Source organism: Choloepus didactylus, chromosome 14 (assembly GCF_015220235.1).
Source record: "Choloepus didactylus isolate mChoDid1 chromosome 14, mChoDid1.pri, whole genome shotgun sequence".
Lineage (NCBI taxonomy): Eukaryota > Metazoa > Chordata > Mammalia > Pilosa > Megalonychidae > Choloepus > Choloepus didactylus.
In genome coordinates, this window is record NC_051320.1 from 65,721,664 (window position 1) to 65,743,763 (window position 22,100).

The 22,100-nt window shown below is 37.8% G+C and overlaps 1 protein-coding gene across 1 annotated transcript in view; it reads left to right on the forward strand.

Moving 5' to 3' along the window:
* Positions 1-22,100, forward strand: part of PKHD1L1 (PKHD1 like 1) — a 192,017-nt gene that overhangs the window by 119,912 nt on the left and 50,005 nt on the right. Inside the window, 8 exon segments of the mRNA XM_037802604.1 lie at positions 297-1,326; positions 2,665-2,856; positions 10,073-10,224; positions 12,235-12,394; positions 13,010-13,181; positions 16,075-16,163; positions 16,532-16,680; positions 21,621-21,750. Of these exon segments, the coding sequence (XP_037658532.1) occupies positions 297-1,326; positions 2,665-2,856; positions 10,073-10,224; positions 12,235-12,394; positions 13,010-13,181; positions 16,075-16,163; positions 16,532-16,680; positions 21,621-21,750 (2,074 nt within the window).

Consider the following 22,100-nt stretch of genomic DNA (forward strand, 5'->3'; position numbering starts at 1 on the left):
GCAAAACACAAAAAGTTAGTAGTAGACTGAAGTGAAAAGCAGAACAGTCAAAGATGACTTGTTTATTCATTCATTCATTTTCTTTGTAAAAAGTATGGGTATTATACATGGTCCCTATAGAAAGGAGGTGGGTTGGGGGTCAAATAACATTTTCCAATTAAAAACACGAATAAATATAGTATATAAGTGTATTAATAATACAAAAATGGAGATTGTTTTGAAACAAGAAAATATGAGCAAGGCAAACTCTGAATCTCTGTGGATCACTAAAGAGCTATGATTTCTGGATTTGACAGGTATTCCATGCTGGTCAGGCTTTCCGGTTGGGGCGCTATCCAATACATTGGCATCTCCTGGGAGATTTGCAATTTAAGTCTTATGTAAGAGGCTGTGCAATTCACCAGGCCTATAACAGAGCTGTCACTATCCATAACACACATCATCTTCTTGTTGAGAGGAATATTATCTATGATATCAAGGGAGGAGCATTTTTTATAGAAGATGGTATTGAACACGGCAACATCCTGCAGTATAACTTGGCAATATTTGTACAGCAAAGTACTAGTCTTCTGAGTGATGATGTGACCCCAGCTGCATTTTGGGTAACGAACCCGAACAACACCATACGGCATAACGCGGTTGCTGGTGGCACTCACTTTGGCTTTTGGTACCGAATGAACAACCACCCCGATGGGCCATCCTTTGATAGAAACATCTGCCAAAAAAAAGTTCCTCTTGGGGAATTCTTTAACAACACTGTTCATTCTCAAGGTTGGTTTGGACTGTGGATATTTGAAGAATATTTCCCCATGCAAACAGGATCTTGTACATCTACAGTGCCAGTGCCTGCAATATTTGATTCACTTACTACTTGGAATTGTCAAAAAGGAGCTGAGTGGGTCAATGGAGGTGCCCTTCAGTTCCATAACTTTGTGATGGTAAATAATTTTGAGGCTGGAATCGAGACCAAGAGGATCCTGGCTCCATATGTTGGCGGATGGGGTGAAACCAATGGAGCTGTGATTAAAAATGCCAAAATAGTTGGTCATCTCGATGAACTGGGGATGGGGTCTGCATTTTGCACAATGAAGGGGCTGGTTCTCCCATTCAGTGAAGGCTTGACTGTATCTTCCTTAAACTTTATGAATTTTGACCGTCCCAACTGTGTAGCTTTGGGAGTGACATCCATCACTGGAGTTTGCAATGACAGATGTGGAGGCTGGAGTGCAAAATTTGTCGACATTAAGTATTTTCACACAACAAATAAAGCTGGCTTTCGATGGGAACATGAAGTGGTACTGATTGATGTCGATGGTTCACTTACAGGTAATGTTATTTTAAAATTTGTGACAAAGTACACTGGAAATATGTTTGTATTAACACAGAGTTGAATTGTCAAAGACAACTTGCGTGAATCACAGATCTTACGCAGTACCAAATTTTACTAATGATTTAAAGCCTATAGGTAAACACTAGGTACAGATAAAGACATTCTTTGCTAGAGGAGCCCCAAATTGTCTGAAACAGCTTCCAAATATGTCCCTTTTCTCCTGCATTTGCATTTTGATTTGTGATTAACAGCACATTTTGATGGAAATATTCAATGGAAACATGGTTCACGAAAGAAAGCCATTTCAGTTTTAGCTCTCCTCCATTTTATACTCTGTTAATTACACAGACAAGATACTGCTTACATGGCTACACAATTTCTCCAGCAGGCTGGGCCCCCTAAACCCATAAATTCTGGGTTTATTTACGTAATGTAGACATACCTGTTATAGCCTGCTAAAGTATTTCATAGGAAGGAATAAGTTACAGACCTGCTATTAACTTTTTCTTGTTAACTTTAGAATTAGTTTAAAGAATATCTGTACTCTGGTACAAAATTCAATATCCTTTGTAGGTTAATTATTCTTTTATCATTTCAAGTTCATACTCACATGTTTTATAAATATGCATGGTTTCTAGATTTTAGAGTCTTTACAAATGTGTGATGATAAAGTTTTGTCTGAGATAACAAGAATGTGTGTGTGTGTGTGTGTGTGTGTGTGTGTGTGTGCATACTGAATTATACTTTATGAGAGACAATTGACCAGTAAACCTAAAGATCTTAAGGATTCACTTTTGAAAGAACTCTTTGAAAGAATAAACAATAGTCATCTCAATATTCAAACAGACTGAGTTTTCAACTGTAGTTGACTTCTGTGTCCTGATCTAATTGTGGCTTTAAAGAGGGAGAACATTTGGATACTTTTGATACATAAAGCTTTGTGTAACTTTTTGGTTAACTTAGTTCAGCTTAGATTTTTAATGCTGGTTGGCCATGCGTTGGTTAAGAGTATGGAATCTGGTCAGACTGCCTGGGTTAGAATCCCGTGTGTCCTTGACCAAGCTACTTATCCCACTTCCCATCCCCTGCTTTGCTTTCATTGGTGCTTCAGGTCCTGTGTTTTGGCCACATCCACATAAGTCCCTTTTATGTGGGGATCCTACTTGCCCCTTGGCAAAAAGAAAAAAAAAAAAAAAAGGGAAAAACAAAAAACTCAAGAGTTTTAGATTTTATCAGTGGTGATCCGGGTCACAATACGTATACATTGTGAACAGTTCAGTGCTTTAGCTTTCTAACATGAAAGAGAAAGTGCATTGTTTCTATGCATTTCCTAGGATGCGAAGGACACACCGTCATCCCACACAGCTCATTGCTGGACCCTTCGCATTGCACCCAGGAAGCCGAGTGGAGCCTTGGGTTCCCGGGGTCTGTCTGTGACTCCTCAGTCAGCTTTCACCGTTTGGCGTTCAACAAACCTTCGCCAGTGTCTCTGCTGGAAAAGGATGTGGTTCTCTCAGACTCTTTTGGTAAGTGGAATGTAATAGTTTAAAACACCAGTTTCAATATGTTTTCTATATTTTTATGATCATCTTCTTGAGTTGTCACTTGATGTGTAGAACAATAGAAAAAGCGTTATTTGTATCAGTCAGAATCCTGTCAGGAAACAAATAGAACACTCAAACTCGATGAGCATTTAATAATTTTATGGACCAGCATGATATTGTGCTGACTAAGGAAACTCCAGATACTCTTAGGACAGTTAAGTAAACGTAGCCCTTGGGTCAAGACGGTAAAATATAGCATTGTTCCTGCCTCTGAAGACAAAATGCTCTTGGTTGTCTTTGCTGATTGAAATGGCACAGGGAGGGGGAAGCATTTGCTAGGTCAGTAGCTGCATGTCTAGTGCCAGGGACTGTTGATTTACAGATTTGATCCAGTAAAGATACTATACCTGGGACCCCAAATGGGCATGCTGTCTTGGTCTGCTAATGCTGGAGAATGCAAAACACCAGAGATGGATTGGCTTTTATAAAATGGGGGTTTATTTCACTACACAGTTGCAGTCTTAAGGCCACAAAGCATCCAAGGTAACACCCCAGCAACTGGGTATCTTCACCAGAGAATGGCCAATGGCCTCCGGAAAACCTCTGTTAGCTAGGAAGGCAGCTGGCATCTGCTCCAAAGCTCCGGCCTCAAAACGGCTTTCTCCCAGGACGTTCCTTTCTAGCAAGCTTGCTTCTCTTCAAAACATCACTCCCAGCTGCACTCTCTTTTCTCTCTTTGAGCCAGCTCATTTATATAGCTCCACCAATCAAGGCCCACCCCGAATGGGTGGGGCCACGCCTCCATGGGAACATTTCATCAAAATTATCTCCCACAGCTGGGTGGGGCACACTCCAAGCAAATCTAACCAACACCAAAACTTCTGCCCCACACAAGACTACAAAGATAATGGCATTTGGGGGACACAATACACTCAAACCGGCACATTCCACCCCCTGGAACCCAAAATGACATTATCTTTCCAAATACAAAATACATTCATTCCATCACAATACCACAAAAACTCAAATCATTTCAGTAACAAAAGTTAAGTACAAAATCCCATCAAAATCAATTTAGGCGTGGTGGGTCCTAAGGCACAATTCTCCTTTAGCCTTGGATCTGTGGACTTAGAACAAGTTACGTGCTTCCAATATACAAAGGAGGGATATTCATAGGATAAACATTCCCATTGCCATAAGGACAAACAGTAAGGAAAACAGGGTTAACAGGAGCAAAACAGTTCTTAAAATCCGCAGGACAAAGTCCATTAGATTTCAAAGTCTGAGAGTCATTTACAGAACAACGTTGCATCCTTGGGGCTTGAGACAGCGGAAGCCTAACCCTTCCCAAGGGCCTTTTTGGCAGCTGTTTCTTCTCCAAATGCTTGGGTGAGTGCTCCAACATTTCCACACATTGGGGAGACCACCTTCTCGGCTCCACCCTCCTCAAACCTCGGGGCAGCTCCCGGATTCCCTTCCATCTCCGGGGCACACGCTCAACCCCTTCAGAACAGTGTGGTGGCAGCCAGGCTCTCCCCAATTCCCTGGGAATGTGCTCCAACCTCTTTGGGACCTGAGGTGGCAAAACTCTTCCAGAGCATTGAGGCGGAAGGCCTGCCCTCGACCTCCAGGGCAAACTCACCCTTTCCATGCATGTGGGCTGCTCCGCTCTCCCAGCCCGAGACTTCTTGACTCCAGACCTCAACCTCCATGGCTCTGTCTTTGAAGAAATTTTTCCTTCAGTTTGTTCCTTGTCTGTCTCCTCCAGTCCAGACCGGCAATGGCTCCGTCTATAAAGATCTCGCAAAAATTCTGTTGGTTTTGCATGAAGCACGCAGGGGTCAAAGCCATCAGACAATAGGACTTTCCACAAATCCTTTCTGCTTAACTCCTTATCCAGTCTTGGCTTGTCCTCAGGTTGGGCTGTAGCTTCTGGGATTCCACCCCCTGGAAGCTCATAATTTTCCAAGCCATCAACTTCTGGTTTCTTTGAACCCAAGAGTTCAGTTCTAAGTTTATCTCTCTCTGCTCACATTTTACTATAAGCTGCAAGGAGAAGCCAGGATACGTCCTCCACACGTAGTCTGGAGATCTCCTCAGCTAAGTATTCCAAGTTGTTGCTTCCAGATTCTTCCTTCCATCTGACACCAGGACTCAATTTTGCCAAATTCTCTGCCACTTTAAAACAAGGATCGCCTTTCTTCCAGTTTACAACACATTCATCATTTCTGTTCAAGTCCTCATCAGAAGTATCTTTAGAGTCCATATTTCCACAAACAGTCTCTTTAAAGCAGTTTTGGCCTTTTCTATCAAGCTCCTCACAACTCTTCCAGAAACTTCCCCTTATCCATTTAAAAAGCCGTTCCAACATGTTTGGTATTTGCAAACTCAGCAGCAAAAGCACCCCACTTCTCTGGTACCAAAATCTGTTTTAGTTTGCTAATGCTGCAGAATGCAAAACACCAGAGATGGATTGGCTTTTATAAAATGGGGGTTTATTTCACTACACAGTTACAGTCTTAAGGCCACAAAGCATCCAAGGTAACACCCCAGCAACTGGGTATCTTCACCAGAGAATGGCCAATGGCCTCCGGAAAACCTCTGTTAGCTAGGAAGGCAGCTGGCATCTGCTCCAAAGCTCCGGCCTCAAAACGGCTTTCTCCCAGGACGTTCCTTTCTAGCAAGCTTGCTTCTCTTCAAAACATCACTCCCAGCTGCACTCTCTTTTCTCTCTTTGAGCCAGCTCATTTATATAGCTCCACCAATCAAGGCCCACCCCGAATGGGTGGGGCCACGCCTCCATGGGAACATTTCATCAAAATTATCTCCCACAGCTGGGTGGGGCACACTCCAAGCAAATCTAACCAACACCAAAACTTCTGCCCCACACAAGACTACAAAGATAATGGCATTTGGGGGACACAATACACTCAAACCGGCACACATGCTATTACCACTTGACTAGGTTTGCAATAATTTACTGTCATTCATCATAATCCATCTGTCATTTTCGTCAGCCAAAGAAGCAAGTTAAATAGGGATGTGGTAGGAATCATGGTTCTTGCATCACTTGAATCTTCGACTGTGGCACTAATCTCTGCATTCCTGTCTCGCCCTCCCCCAAGGAGTTCCTAGAGCTTCCCTTTATACTCCCTACCACAGTTACCCCCATTCCATTGGTCAGAAACCAATCTGGGAATTCTTTCAGTTACTAAGTCTGTTTATTCCCACTATACCTTCTGGAACTGGAAAAATAACCAATAGATGTGTCTCTGGGCCCACTGAACTCACTGTGAGACTGACGGAGCAAAGACAATCTATCATCTAAATTCATAAGCTCTCACTATGACTGATGGACTGTGGTGGCACTTAGGGTTTTCAAGGATAAGTGTCGGTTCAGAGCAACTATCTAATAAATCTTGGAGGGTCTGGATATTTTCCTTTCCCCATTTATCCCCTGAAAAGTGACCACAAGTGCCTGCCACCCCCTCAGTGGAGGGGCTGTGGGTCTAGGAAATAGGTAAGAGTAGTGAATCCCCATTTGGGTGACTTGAGTTAGATTTCTGTCCTCCAAGACCTATATAATTTTTCTGCCTATGTATGTCAAACAGCCTTAATATAATACCATCTTTTTCATTTTTGGGAATCTCAAGGTCAACCAGTCGTTACCACAGATCCCTGCAGGTCAGAACACTGAATATCTCTCTGACCGGTACTTATTGTAGTAATATGTCTGATGGTTAAGTGCCACCTCCTGGCTTCTTCCACTTTTGTATTCCATTATTTCTATGAGATCACGGAACCCAATTACATTATAGTATCCTTCACTAGTATCTCCAGCCTCCAGAGAACAGCCCCCAGAGAGTTCTTTTCAAAGAGCAAAATGCTGTAACCACTGCTAGGACTGAAAAGGTGAGGGTAAGTATCAGTTACATGAACTCAGAGGCAGAGGGGGCTGTATGAGGAGGGCTGACAGATAGAAGCTGTGCCGTTCAGCTGAGAGATGCAGCCGACCCACCGTGACACCCCCACCCTGACCCCAGAGAGAGAGAGACCGCCAGTGGAATAAATGCCTCACTTTCACCTTCCTTCCTTCCCTCTCTTCTTCTCCTTCTTCCCACTCTCCAAACCCAACCAGAAGCCATAAGGCCAGAGACCAAGTTGGAGAATTATGAATGGTGGATCCAAAAGGAAACAATAGTATCCAGCACCACTTCCATCATTTATTATAATGATATGAGTAATGATGTTTAATTTAAAAACATTATTAGATTTTTTTCTCCTATTAATTGAAAGTGTGATGTACCTATTATCTGAATGATAGTTATACCACTTTGTCAATGGCCTAATGACAAAATCCTAGGAGCCACTATTTTTCTTCTGATAAATAGATGTCCAGGATGGAACTGTTTCTTAAACTTGTAGAGACTATGATACAATAAACAATATTTTCAGTAGAGTATCTATGAGTGTTTTTTCCAAATAAAAACTTACAGGCTAAAACAAAAAGAAAACAAAACATCAAAAGCAAATGAAATTATTTTATCTAGTGAGATAATATTGTAGTGTTTGTGATTATTGGGCTATTTATAATAAAACTTTTAATCCTTTCTCCAAATACTTTATGCCATAGCTGTGAGTAGGCTGAACACTAATATTTTATAAAATGTGAGTTAAGATGCACTATTATGGAGAACTCAGAGATATGCCCCCTTCTTAAGTAAACTATTGAATTATGTATCATGATAAAGTATATATATACATTTAACTATAAAGTTTTAAGCAGTAAATTTAACTATTAATTTTAAACTATTATTTTTAAGGAGTGGTAGTGCTAGTGGGGACTTTAAGGAGCAGTTTTGTTTGTCTGTTTGTTTGAGTTTTGGTTTTTTGATTCTAGAAGTCTGGTATCTTCAAATTTATGAGACTGTAGCTCTCTTGTGAAAACTTTCTGTGCCTTTTGACCTATTCCCTTCAAGAATATAAGGCTTTTATTTGATGTCTAAATTGTAAATACCTTGAAGGCAAAAACTATAAACTTATCTCTGTGCCATGCACAAAACGCAACATAGAACATTGCAAATAGTAGAGACTTAGTAAGTATTCAATTAAATGGAATTAGTTGCAGTACTTGAACCAGATTGCATAGTACAGAAAACATCATTCCAGACATTTTACTTTTTAAGGTGACATTAAAAAAATCAATTTCATGGTAGGCAATTTTGATTGTTTTCATTTAATCTCCATTAAAGGCACATAAAACGATTTTACTACTTAAATTTAAAAAATGAAAATACATCACTTTTTTGGCTATATATATATATACAACTAGTATACTAGATCAGGGGGAAATAAGGTTTGGTGTTATTTAAAAAATAGCCATATATATTTTTATCAAAACATCTACTCATCATACATGATGATGTATCTTTATGTAAATATATGTAAAAGTTATACCAGATGGCAAATTAATTTGAGGCATTTACTCGTAAAAGTCCTACTTGTACAAAATATCAACTTCAAAGAGTTGTATTTCAGTCTAAGATGCTTAAAACCAACATTCTTAGAATGACTGCTGCTGAAAAAAATTAAGAAAAAACACAAATAACTAACAAAAATGAAAATTAGTTTTGTTTATGAAGCTGAAATAGCCAATGCACCAGAAAAAAAAAAAAAAAAAAAACTTTAGTGGAGTTTGGATCTGCCAAATTTTAGAGGTTTTGTAGTAATTTAATTAACTCTTAAATAAGTCAGCTATTGCTTCGTAATAGACTGTCCCAAAACTCAATAGCTCATACCCACAATCATTTATTTTCACTCATCTGTCTGAGGTCTGGGTTGGTTGAGCCAGGCTGGGCTTAGTTGGGAGGTTCTACTTCAAGGTGGTATCCAGTGAGCTTGGTTCCTCTCCGAGGGCTGGGCTCAGGTCTGCTTTGAATGTGCTCATTCTGGGGCCCAGGCTGAAGGGAAAGAAGCTACCAGGAGGAGGCTCGTTTCATTGCGATGGCAGAGGTTCAAGGGGCCAAGCCTTACCAAGCAAACTCTTCTAAAGCTTTGCTCATGTCAGTTCTGCTAATATCCCATCAGCCAAAAATCATCCAGCATCAATAGGGCAGGTATGTCTACTCTTCCCTTTCAAAGAGAGTAGAGTAATGGATATTTGCTGACCAATAATCCAAGTTAACATAGTTCTCATGCTTTTTGTTTTTTCTTTTTTCACAGACTTTTAATGTCCCTGTTTATAGCCCTTTTAAATCTAATACTAATTCATAAGCCTAAGAATTAATGAATTTCTTCCCCCTCTTGATTTTGGATATATATATTTTTTGCCTTATCCCCAAAAGGAAATGCATAGAAATTTATTTCATAATCTTGCTTCAAGCTACTCTCTTCTAAATTTGTAAGGGAAGGGGTTGATAATTCAACATAAAATTCATTCAAGAGATAAAAAGAGAGAAAGAAGGAGAGAGAAAATAGAATAGGGACAATTAATCATGTTATCTTTCTTTATGTTGTAAAAGATCTTTTCTAATCTTCAAAAAGTTGTCAAACTCTCTCATGACCAAAGCATTTCCAAATTATATAGTTTCTCCATAACAGGCAGTCCAGGATCTAAGTTTGTCATTCATAAAATGTAGGGTACCATGTCCAGTGTTAAGTGTTGGGTCTAGTTGTAGCCTAGCTCCTTAAAAGCTCTAAACAAAAACTTATGTGGATTTTGATCCAGCTCAATGGATACAGGAGAGTCTAATGAAGAACTAGAACTTGTATTTGCACACACTGTAACTCAAGAATACTAAAAAATTAAGTTCTTAAAAGAATGGGAATGTAATTATATTTAGATCAATGATACTAAAGAATCATATTAATATATTTAAGAACTTTTGTTTTAGTGAATCATCTTCATGTTTCCATTTTATCGTTTCCTAAGGAATAAAAGACCCTTCTCAATTCAAAATTCCAAATGAGAAAGCATTTTATGTTTCAGTTAAATGTAATTTGAAAAATTTGGGGCATTCTGTAAAATAAAAATATTTAGAATGTAAGTAATGAAATGCATTGGCCTCTTTTGAGAGTTCCATACTAGATCAATATTTCACATTTGCCCTTGCATACAAAAGGAGATGTTTTCTAGAGATACAGTTTTCTAAAGGTAGATATTGCTGTTATTTGTTTCTTGTTTTGTGTTCTCCTACAGGCATAAGCATTGTTCCCTTTCAGAAGAAACGACTGACTCATATGTCAGGATGGATGGCTCTGATTCCAAATGCAAATCACATTAATTGGTATTTTAAAGGTATAGATCACATAACTAACATATCATATACATCAACATTCTATGGATTTAAGGTAAACAAAAAGCTATAAAATTCATCTTCTAATTATTATAATTTCATATTACTCAAACACAGCCTTCACTCCCGTCCTTATTCCAATTGTAAGGCCCAGAATGCCCTTCCTTACATATTGACCTATTAAAGTCTTGCACTTCTGTCTTAGTTTCCTTGGCTGCTCAAGTAAATACCATGCGATGGGTTGGCTTAAACAGTGAGAATTTATTGGCTCATGGTTTTGAGGCTAGGTAAAATCCAAATCCAGGCATCATCAAGGCAATGCTTTCTTCCCAAAGACTGGAGTTCTGGGACTGGCTGGTGATCCTTGGTTCCTCTCACACATAGCAGCCTCTCCTGGCACATAACAGCATCTTGTGGCCTCTTTCTTCTCTTCCAGGTTCTGTTGACCTTCAGTTTCTGGCTGCTGCCTCTAGCTTTCTCTTTCTCTCTGAATTTCATGCTGCTCATAAGGGACTCCAGTAACAGGATTAAGACCCATCATTATTGAGTTGGGTAACATCTTAACTGAAGTAACCTCATCAAAAGGTCCTACTTACAATGGGTTCACTCCCACAGGAATGGATTAAGTTTAAGAACATGTTTTTCAGGGGTACATAGGTCCAAACGACCACAATGCCCTCCATGACCCATCTAAATCACCTCTCTTATAAGAAACAAGCCAAAAAGGCATCAATTTAGAATCAGAAGTAAATAATCTTTTGCCATATTCCCATAATACTAAGTTTGTACCCCTGCTATTATTTTCATGACAATAGCTAACATTCGTTCAGTGCTTACATTATCTTGGACACCAGTTCAGGGCTTTATTTTTTGTATTATGAAGTAAATCAAATATTTAGAAAATAAGCCAACTCCTATGTGACCATGACTCAGGTCTATCTGAATCTGATAGTCTGTGAAAATTAAATTTAGATTGTTTTAAAGAAATAAAACATTATAGATACAGTAGAAACCCCCTGTATGGCTTATCCTGATCTTGTTTTCTACTCTCTATCTAATGGTACCAGTGTCCTAAACTGGTTATTTTTCATTCTCATACATGTTCTTCTAATGTGTGCAGTCAAAAACAATATCTAGTATTGTTTTTTCATGTTTTAAAACACTATAGAAAGAAATATTCTCTAAATAAAATTCTGTGACTTGATTTTTTATGCTAAGTACTTACCATGTGTTAAACCTTAAACAATCCTGTGGAATAGCTACTATTAAATATCCCCATTTTCACAAATGAGGAAACTAAGTTTCAAAGAGGTTGAGAATCATATTCACAACTGTCTAGCTAGTGTCAGAGCTGAGATTTGAATTCATAGAGGATGATTCTAAAGCCCACATTATTCCCTAATTTATTCATTGCCTTATATGTGATTATTAATGCATGTGCCTTCCCTAGTGGACTGCGAGGTTTTGGAGAATGTAGGCTGTTGCATTCATCTTCATATCACTCATAAGCAACTCCAACATTATTTAGAGTAGTTACTCAATGTGTTAACTTGGTGTAAATAAAATCTTTACTGTAAATAAAGATCTTAAACTCAGCCATATACTATCATTGTTCAGTAAGCTAGCCTATGGATATAAGTTAAAGCCCTGTAGAGAGGCTTTAACTTGGGCTGCAATGCTCACCAGAGAATGTAAGAAACAGTTTAGGGAATTAAAAAAGGAATAAAATATGGTTCATTCCCCCTTGCCCTTGAAGGGTTCAGGCTAGCGAGTCATTATGTCATAATGTATGTATGTAGGTAGGTAGGTATGTATGTATGCGTGAGAGAGAGCATGTTCACCTTTGTGAGCCTTAACTGATTAATTCTTTTTGTTCCTTAGTGATAGAGCTAGCATTATTGCCATAACAGTGTAAAATGTCAAATAAGCAAAATATAAAACAAGGGCAAGATGGAAAGCAAACTTTTTTTAATCATAACATAATATAGGGGCTAATTATGTCATCAATAAATATATTTTGAAGGCTATTATCATATAAAATAAGCCACATTGTAAAATTTTATAGGAAGAAGACTATGTGATCATATCTCATAACTTCACTCAAAATCCTGATATGTTTAATATTATTGATAAGAGGAATGGCTCTTCAAACCCATTAAATTGGAATACTAGCAAGAATGGAGACTGGCACCTTGAAGCAAACTCTAGTACTCTGTATTACTTGGGTATGTATTCATTAGGCTGAAGTAATTATTTTATCTATGTTTCGTCTAAAGGGTTAGAAAAAGTTGCTTCAGAGGCAACTGTGTATTACACAGTGCCATGTATATAGCAGTGCTCAGTAATTATTTGTCAAACGAAAGGAGACTGATTTTACGCTGTGAAAAGCCTTGACTTGAGTTAGGAGTGTACATTTTACATTTGGAGATTACAGCAACTCGTCTATACAAGGTCTCAACACTTTCATTTCACAGAATTATAGGAAATTCATATAATGGAAGCCAACTTATATTCTGTTTCCATTGTTATTATTTAATTACTTTTGGAAAATAAAAATATTAAAGAATAAATTTTAATTACATTTCCAAAGTATCCATTTTTGTCAAGATGTTTTTAACATGTGCTTCTGAACAGAACATGTATATTTTATCTGACTTTCTCCATACCCATTCCATACATTTGAATTATACCAGAGTTTCTCCATACCTATTCCATATATTGAATTATACCAATATACCAAGAATATTTTCCAAAAATGCCTCAGTTTTTGGCATTCAACTTTTTTCATTCAAGCACTTTAGCCATCATGTTAATTTAAACTGTTTTTACTTCACTTTCAGTGTCAGGAAGAAATGACCTCCCACAGGGCCAGCCTGTTTCGGGGATGCTGGATCCTGATGTGAAAGATGTTACAATTAACTTCCAAGCTTACTGTTGTGTTCTCCAGGACTGCTTTCCCGTACATCCTCCAACAAGAAAACCAATGCCCAGGAAGCGACCAGCTACATACAAGTATATAGGCCTGTCGTTGTCTAATACCTTTCAGTGTACCTTGACGTAACCTTTTTCACTACTCTCCTGGGTCAGATAATAACACTGTCTTCTGCATGATGCCTTAGAGGTCACAGAGCACTTCCACAAGAGAAAATGCAAACATCTCACAATAGGTGTGAGAGTTCCTGGAAATCTCAGACTTGCAGAATTTTAGATCTGGATTATTAGATCTGGCCAATTTCCTTATTATATAAGTGAGAAAGCTAAAGCCCTGTGACCTAAAATGAATTACCTGCGCTCACAGAACTTTGGGGCAGCACCAAAAACTAAGTCTCACACATTAGTCCAGTGCTTTCTTAGCAGGTAGTGTCTCTTTCTCTCAAATAACACTCATGTCATATTTATTATATACTTATTTAATTTTATTTCAAATATTTGATCGCAAGTATGTGTTATTTCTTCCAGTCAAAAATAGTTTTTCAATCTTTGGATCTTGTATAGTTCTTTTCCTTTATTTCTCATAAGAAACATCACTTTCTACCTAGTGTTATACTAGTTACTGTCCATGACCTATTTTTTCTACTAGAAGGTAAGAGCCTCAAAGGCAAGATCTGAACTTGATGTATCTGGGTGTCCTTTATAGATAAATAATGATGATGAAGTGATAATAAAAGTTAAAATTTAGTGGGCATTTAATAGCCCACTACCATGCATTCAGTATCATTCAATGTTGTTAAACTAATTATATTTCAAAATATGTAGATAATGCAGAGATTTTTTTTTAAAGAATAATAATGGAACTTATTTATCTATTAATTCATTCATTAACACATATTTATTGAGCACCTGCTATGCACAAGGCACTGTGCCAAGCACCAGCAATTCACAGCAAACAACATGAACATAAATAGTTTTGTCCCTGACCTTCATTCCACTCACATTCTATTCAAAGAGACATACCCCAAACAAGCAAATAAACAAAAAAGGAAACAGAAAAAAATTAATTAAGTTGAGTTGTGATAAATGTTATGAAAGGAATGGATATGGGGCAGCAACAGAGAACAGCATGTCAGGGGCATCCTTTGGGTGGAGCTGTCAGGGAAAGCCTCTCAGGGGAGGACATTTCAATTGAGACCCAAAGAAAGAGGAAGAGCTCGTCATGGGGAGGGTGGGGGAGTCGATTTCCAAGTCATAGGACCAGCCTGTGCAAAGGCCCTAAGGTGGAAAAGAATGTGGCATGTCCAGCAAACTGAGAAAAAGTCAGCATGGCTGGACTCTGGTGAGCAGGAGGAGAGTGACGTGGAGATGGTGCTGGAAACAGGCGTAGGCAGTAATAGTAAGGAACGTGGGGAACCTTTGGATGACTTTAAGCTGAGTAGTGACATTCCAGATTATACTTTGAAAAGACCACTGCTGCTACTGTGTAGAGAATGCATCACAGAGGGACAGTGGAGCAGGGAGGCTCATAACAAGCCCCTACAGAGCTTTTTAAGAGATATGGGCTATCAAGATTATTGATCAAAAGCCCTTATACAGTCTAAGGTAGATGAAATTATTAGATGTTTAACATCCATGACTGCTAGTTAGCATAATAGATTTAGATTGGTGTTGATTATGATGTGATAGAGGTATATAATGATACGCTACATGCATTAAGTATCATTCAATGTTGTTAAACTAATTATATTTCAAAATATGTAGATAATGCAGAGATTATCTGTTTTATAGTATAGTTTTTCTCCCACTGTATGAATTTTTCTCAGTGAAAAAAACTATGATTGGCACTTCAGTATTAGAACATAAAGCTCTAGCTACACAACACAAATGGTTAGTTTAAGAGAGATTGGACTTTATCATAACAATGGGCTAGAAGAAAAAGAATGTGTAATAGTTTAATGTAGTGATAGTGCTGGTGAGATAAGAAAGAAAGGCCATTAATCTTGAGAAGAATTAGATAAAATCAGATATCAAATGTGTGTAATGTGGGTCAGGGTATTTGGTAATATAGATACAAGTTTTAAAAATCTGTTTTGAAATTACTTCAGGAAAAAAATGTGCTATTGTGAGTCTAAATAATCCTTTAACTGCCAACTTCTTTTTTAAACCTGAGACAAAATTTTTGTAATAGAATTTTTGATCAAGGTTCCTTAGTAATATAACCATCACATTTTAACAGAACAAACCGTATATCAACCCTTTTGTAGCATCCCAGAATTAATATCACATAATTATTTAACTTTTTACTGTGTCAGGAGAGTAACCTCTTATTATGAAAATTTTCCAACAGGAAAATGTCATCAACTGTATAATAATATTCGTTACAACAATTTGAAATGAGGTAGTTTCTAGAAGGCATGGTGATGAATAGTGGATTCTGTTTCTCCTTCAATGCACTTTCCATATTTAATTCAATTTAACAGAACTTTCCCTCTGTATACAGACTCCTCCTCCCCACCCAGTGGCTTAATCTCATTGACTTACCTTTGCCAGTTCCCTTCACATAAATTAGAAGACTATATCCTTACAATCTTTTTCCATGAAATAGCACCATTATGTGAAAGGTCTTTAAATGGATGAAACATGCATTCATTCACTTGTAATGCAAAAACATTACAAGGAAATTGAATAATGTGGACTTTAATTAATGAGGATTTAGTGGGAGAAAAAAATCATTTAGATTGTGGATAGAAGGAAAGGAAGTTTTCTTCAATGGAGAAAAAACTATTTTTGTAGCTTGTGTATGTTGAGCTTTACTAACTGCACATATTAGCTTGTCTATTTCGCTAAATTATAAGCAATCTAATTTGCATTTTATCATCCCTCAAACATCGAGGATAGTGCAACCCCCTAAGGGGACTATCATTAAATATAGAGAGATAATTTGTAATGGAAATATTTCTCTTCTTTTTAGCTTATGGTCAAATGATTCTTTTTGGCAATCATCTCAAGAAAATAATTATACCGTACCTCACCCAGGAGCAAATGTGGTTATACCTGAAGGTAAATATATAAATATAAATAAATAAAATTCCTATGTTTATGCAACATTAACACTATGCCATGACAGATGCCACTATAGTTAGCTTTCTATCTTCATGTAGCACATCCTGGGGAAAGAACAAATTTGAAGAGCTGGACTCTATTATTGTGTCCTGGGTCCTAAACCTAACCTTCTGAGTTTTAAGTGGGTTCAAACCTGAGTAGTAAGAATAATTAATAGATTTTCTGGGTGAAACAGGAATCATCTCTTGTGTAGAAAGATGGACCACAAACTTCAAAACCAGAATTCATTGATAAGGTTGTCAGAATTTTGTCTGTGAGATATAGTCTATGGTTTATATTTCTTATATGAAAGTATTGCTTTATAGGAACATGGATTGTAGCAGACACAGATATTCCACCAATGGAAAGGCTCATTATTTGGGGGGTTCTGGAACTGGAAGATAAATATAATGTGGGAGCTGAAGAGTCTTCTTATAGAAAAGTTGTTTTGAGTGCTACCTACGTATCACTGCAGGTAAGAGTGGAGGTGAGGATCTTGTAATTTACAGCCTTATTAATCAAATTCTAAAATATAGGAGATTTACTAACTAAATAATAAAAGGCATATTCAATTGGTGTGACTAAAAAACACAACTGACTCTAGTCCATGAAACAGGAGCCTCATGTATGTCCAGTATATTTCCGCTCTCTTTGAAACTGTGGACTAAACGTTCCTTAAGGGGTAATTATCATGGTAACTATCAAGTGTGAGGTTTGCACAGCTTCCTTTCAATCTATGTAGAGTATTTGCTCTAACAAACAAAGAATCTCCAGAAGTTCTGGAAAAAATTAAAGGAATTTAAGCCATTTCTTTCAGAGAAAACAAATAATATTTCTTAAAATGAATGAACATAGGTGAAATTGTGAAGGCGGAAAACTAATAAAAATGATTCAAATGTTTGGAACAATCTCCTCATTCTCTCTTTTTCTTTTTTTTTTTTTTTAATTTTATTTTGAAATAAATTCAAATGTACAGGAACAGTTGCAAAAACAATACAAACCCCATACACAGAACACCGGCATACCCTGAGCCCCCTCCCCCGATACCCCGATCCACCAACTTTAACATCCTGTCACACCACCATTTCTTTCTTTCCCTCCCTCATATACTGCTCTGTCTTCTGAACATATGAGAGCAAGCTGCACACATCCTTGAACAAACAATATGATTCACATATACATTTCCCATGAACAAGAACATTCTTTTATGCAATCCCATTAAGCGCAGCTAAGAAATTCAAGAAATTCAACATTGATACAAAGCTTACATTCTATATTTCCTTTTCTTTTTTTCTTATGTCCCAACTGTGTCCCTTTGAGCCTCCTCTCCTCCATCCTCAGATCCCATCCAGGATCATCCTTGGCATTTAATGGTCATTATCTATTTTCACTTCTTTTTTTTTTTTTTTCCAATTGTGGAAACATATATACAGCCTAAATCTTCCCATTCCATCACCTCCCCTAGCATTCCATTAGTGGGATTAATCACATTTAGAATGTTGCAATGCTATCACCTTCCCACTATCCATTACTAGAAATTTTCCTTCACCCCAAACAGAAACCCTACACTCATTTCTTAACTCTCCATTGCCCCTTCCCCCATTTCTCATAACCCATACTCCACTTTTCATCTCTATGGTTGTATTCTCTGATACTTTCTTTGTGCTTACCATGGGGCTTAAATTTAACATCTTAAATCTATAACAATCTTGTTTTTCTTTGATATGAACTTAACTTCAATAGGACACATAAAATATGTTCCTATACCCCTCCATTCCCCCACCTTTATGTAGTTCTTGTCAAAAATTACATATTTTACATTGAGTCCAAAACCACTGATTTATCATTACACTTTATGTATTTTAGATCCTGTAGGAAGTAAATAGTGGAGTTACAAATAAAAAATACAGTAGTATTGGTATTTATGTTTACCATACGTTCTTTACTGGAAATCTTTATTTCTTCATGTGGTTTCACTCAATTGTTTAGTGTCCCTTTCTTTCAGCCTGCACAATTCCCTTTAGCATTTCTTATAGGACTGAGCTACTGGTGATGAAGTCCCTCAGCTTTTGATTATCTGGGAATGTTTTCATCTCCCCCTCATTTTTAACCTCCAGGTGTTTGTGAATTTTCTAAGTCTCTGATGGTTATTGACTTCTATTTGTATTCCATTGTGGTCAGAGAATGTGCTTTGAATAAATTCAGTTTTTTTTTTAAATTTATTGAGGCTTGTTTTATGCCCCAGCCCATGGTCTATTCTGGAGAAAGATCCATGATCACCAGAGAAGAATGTGTGTCCTGGTGATTTGGGATGTAATGTTCTATATATGTCTGTTAAATTTCTCTCTCTCTCTCTCCTTTCTTTGTTTCTCTGTTGGTAGGGCTCTCTTTAGTATCTAAAGTAGGGCAGGTCTTTTATTAGCAAAATCTCTCAGCATTTGTTTGTCTGTGAAAAGTTAAGCTCTCCCTCAAATTTGAAGGAGAGTTTTGCTGGATAAAGTATTGTTAGTTGGAAATTTTTCTCTCCCAGAATTTTAAATATGTCATGCCACTGCCTTCTCGCCTCCATGGTGGCCGCTGAGTAGTCACTTCTTAGCCTTATGTTGTTTCTTTTGTATGTGGTGAATTGCTTTTCTCTTGCTGCTTTCAGAACTTGCTCCTTCTCTTCAGTATTTGACAGTCTGATCAGAATATGTCTTGGAGTGGGTTTATTTGGATTTATTCTATTTGGAGTTTGCTGGGCATTTATGCTTTGTGTATTTATATTGTGTAGAAGGTTTGGGAAGTTTTCCCCAACAATTTCTTTGAATACTCTTTCTAGACCTTTACCTTTTTCTTCCCCTTCACCAATGAGTCTTAAATTGACGTTTTATGTATCATATCCCTGAGATCCATTTCAATTTTTTTGATTTTTTCTTTCTTTTGTTCTTTCATTTTCTGTTCTGTGGTCCTCGAGGATGCTGAGTCATTATTTAGCTTCCTCTAGTCTTGTACTATGAGTATCCAGAATCTTTTTAATTTGGTCAACAGTTTCTTTTATTTCTATAAGATCATCTATTTTTTTATTTACTCTTGCAAGTTCTTCTTTATGCTCTTCTAGGGTCTTCTTCATGTCCTTTATATCCTGTGCCATGCTCTTCTTCATGTCTCTTATATCCTGTGCCATACTCTCATTGTTTGTCTTTAGTTCTTTGATTAATTGCTCCAAGTACTATGTCTCCTCTGATCTTTTGATTTGGGTGTTTGGGTTTGGGTTCTCTATATCTTCTGGTTTTATCATATGCTTTAAAATTTTCTGTTGTTTTTGGCCTCTTGACATTTGCTTTACTTGATAGGGTTCTTTCAGAATATTAAAAATACCAATCTCTAATTTGTCAGATCTACAGCTTGGTGGCATACACTTTCTGTAACTAACCAGCAGATGGCATTCACAAGTCACCTATTTCCCTCAAGTCTATTCTCCCCAACTTTGTCTTTGTGGTGTGTCGGGGTCTGATTCTTGTGGGGTTCAATTGGTGCACCAAGTTTGCTTGTGTTGTTGGTGCTGTCCACCCTGAATGAGGGGTGTGTGTCTGAGCGGTTAGGGAGGCAGGGCCGCTTTAATAATCAAACCTCCCAGGTGTTCCTGGAGATTTAAGGCTGTTGCAAGAGTCTAAGCCTTCATTTCAGTCTTGCCTCAGATTGTCTCTGCCACTGACCCACAAGTCCTTGGTACTGGCGTAGGGTCCCTGGGGTTTCCGAGCGGATCCCCCTTCTCAGCCATGCTCTTCCAGGACTCTGCTGAGGGAAAGCTGTGCCATGTCACAAGTGCACGCTGGCCCTCCAGGGAAGCCCTGGGCCACTGGGCTGTGCAGGGGCATTCCCAGCCTGCTGTAAAAATGGCTGAATGGAGCGTGTTAATTTCCCCCTTTTTGCACAACTCTGTCTTTCCAGCTCTGGGACACTTAGCTGTGGGTGCACTAAAGGCCACTGTCCATGGCCGATACTGTGGCATATGTGCAGTGCTGTGGGAAACACTCCCTGTCACACTGGGACCCTTGGCACAGCTCTGGGCTATGGCTCTGGTCCCGGGCAGGAGCATCCCCAACCTGCCAGGAAGATGGCTGCAAGGGGCACAGTTTCTTTCTCCTTTTGGCTCCCCTCTGCCCTCCTGGCTCTGAGACAATTAGCAGCGGGTGTGGGAAGGGCTATCCTCCACGCCAGATATTGAGGCATTCGCACAGCCCTTTCCTGCCGCACTTCACTATGCAGTTCTTGCTGCCATATCCGCAGCCGCTCCTGGGTTTTGTTTTTTTTTTTAAAAGAACTAGTCCATCTCCAAATGCCAACCCACGGTTTCCCCACACCACAGCATGGCTGCTGGACTTTCAGCTGGCTCACTCACTCATTTCAGAATGCAGCTCCTGGTTTCACCAAATGCATGGTCCCTATGGATTTAGCAGACCTTGTCTGGCTGGTGCATCGCTGGAACTGGTGTTCTGGGTCACTTTCTGGCTTTTATCTAGTATTTTTCATGGAGGTGTTTTTTTGCCCTGTCTCACCTAGCCACCATCTTAGGTTCTCACCTCCTCATTCTCTCTTAAACCTTGGAAGGTCTCGAACATATAACGGTTTAATCAGTTTAATTGCTCTGTCAGTCTTTTATTGGTATTAATTAAAAAGAATTGGCTAACCGAAAAATCTTTTAAATGCCATTTTTTAAAAAAGTATTTAGTACTTTCTCTTTGAGAACAGTAATAAAGTCCAGAAGCAAGATCTTTAATTCTTCAAAGTCATATCATGTTTTGGTTAGATAAATGGGCTTTGAGGTATATCAAAGCAGCTACTGAATCCTTACCTCATTGTTTATTAGATGGGTAACCTTAGTTAACTTACCTGACCCCTTCAACATCATTTTTTTCATCTAGGAAATGAGAATAAAAATAGCAATCATGGATTTAATGAAAAGATTAAATGATATAATATATGTAACTATATTACACATTATACCTGGCATAGAATCAAGACGCATTTAATGATAGCTATTATTATTAACAATGATGGCAGATAAATGGTGTAACTTGTTGCAAGTATGAAGAGTCTAGTTTGGATATGTCCTGGTATGGTAAAATACAGTGTAGTCTTTTCAAAAAGCACTAGTATAAATCTTAGGAGGTTTCAGTTCTAGGTCCAGCTCTGATCATAGGTAGTTATTGAATTTAATCTTGGAAAAGTCATTTAAACTGCCTAACCCGAAACAGATAGGTTAAATTTAGGTCAATTCCTATTACAATACTCTGTTCTTTGTAGTATAACAAAATTCATTCATTTTTAATAGAGGAGGTTGCCAGTGACTTCTTAATTCTTTTTTTTTTCATGGTGGGGGATTTTTTCTGCTCATTTTTTAAGTACTAACAATTTTCTTCTTTACTACAGGGAGGTAGATTAATTGCTGGCTGGGAAGATAATCCTTTTAAAGGAGAATTACAGATTGTACTTAGAGGAAATCATTCTACTCCAGATTGGGCTCTTCCAGAAGGACCAAATCAAGGATCAAAGGTGATAGGTATGTGTCTCCAGATATCAAAAATGTCATATCAGTTTTGAGAATCCAAAACATAGTTAATGTACTTGTTATTAATTCATAATGTCATAGTATCAGAAATTTTTGCAGACATTTATTTATAGGAAAGAGTATAAAAAACAGACGTTTTAAAAATTAAATCATGTGTCGTTACACCAGACAGAAATATATAAGTGTGTATTATAAACCAAAGCATTATTCATTACAAAACTAATGTATTAAAAATTTCTCCATATGTATACTATCTTTCTAATCTGATTTTCTCCATAATGTTTTTGCTACATAAACAATAATATTTTTATAGCCTAGTGCTTTTCCCCAAAAAGGGAACT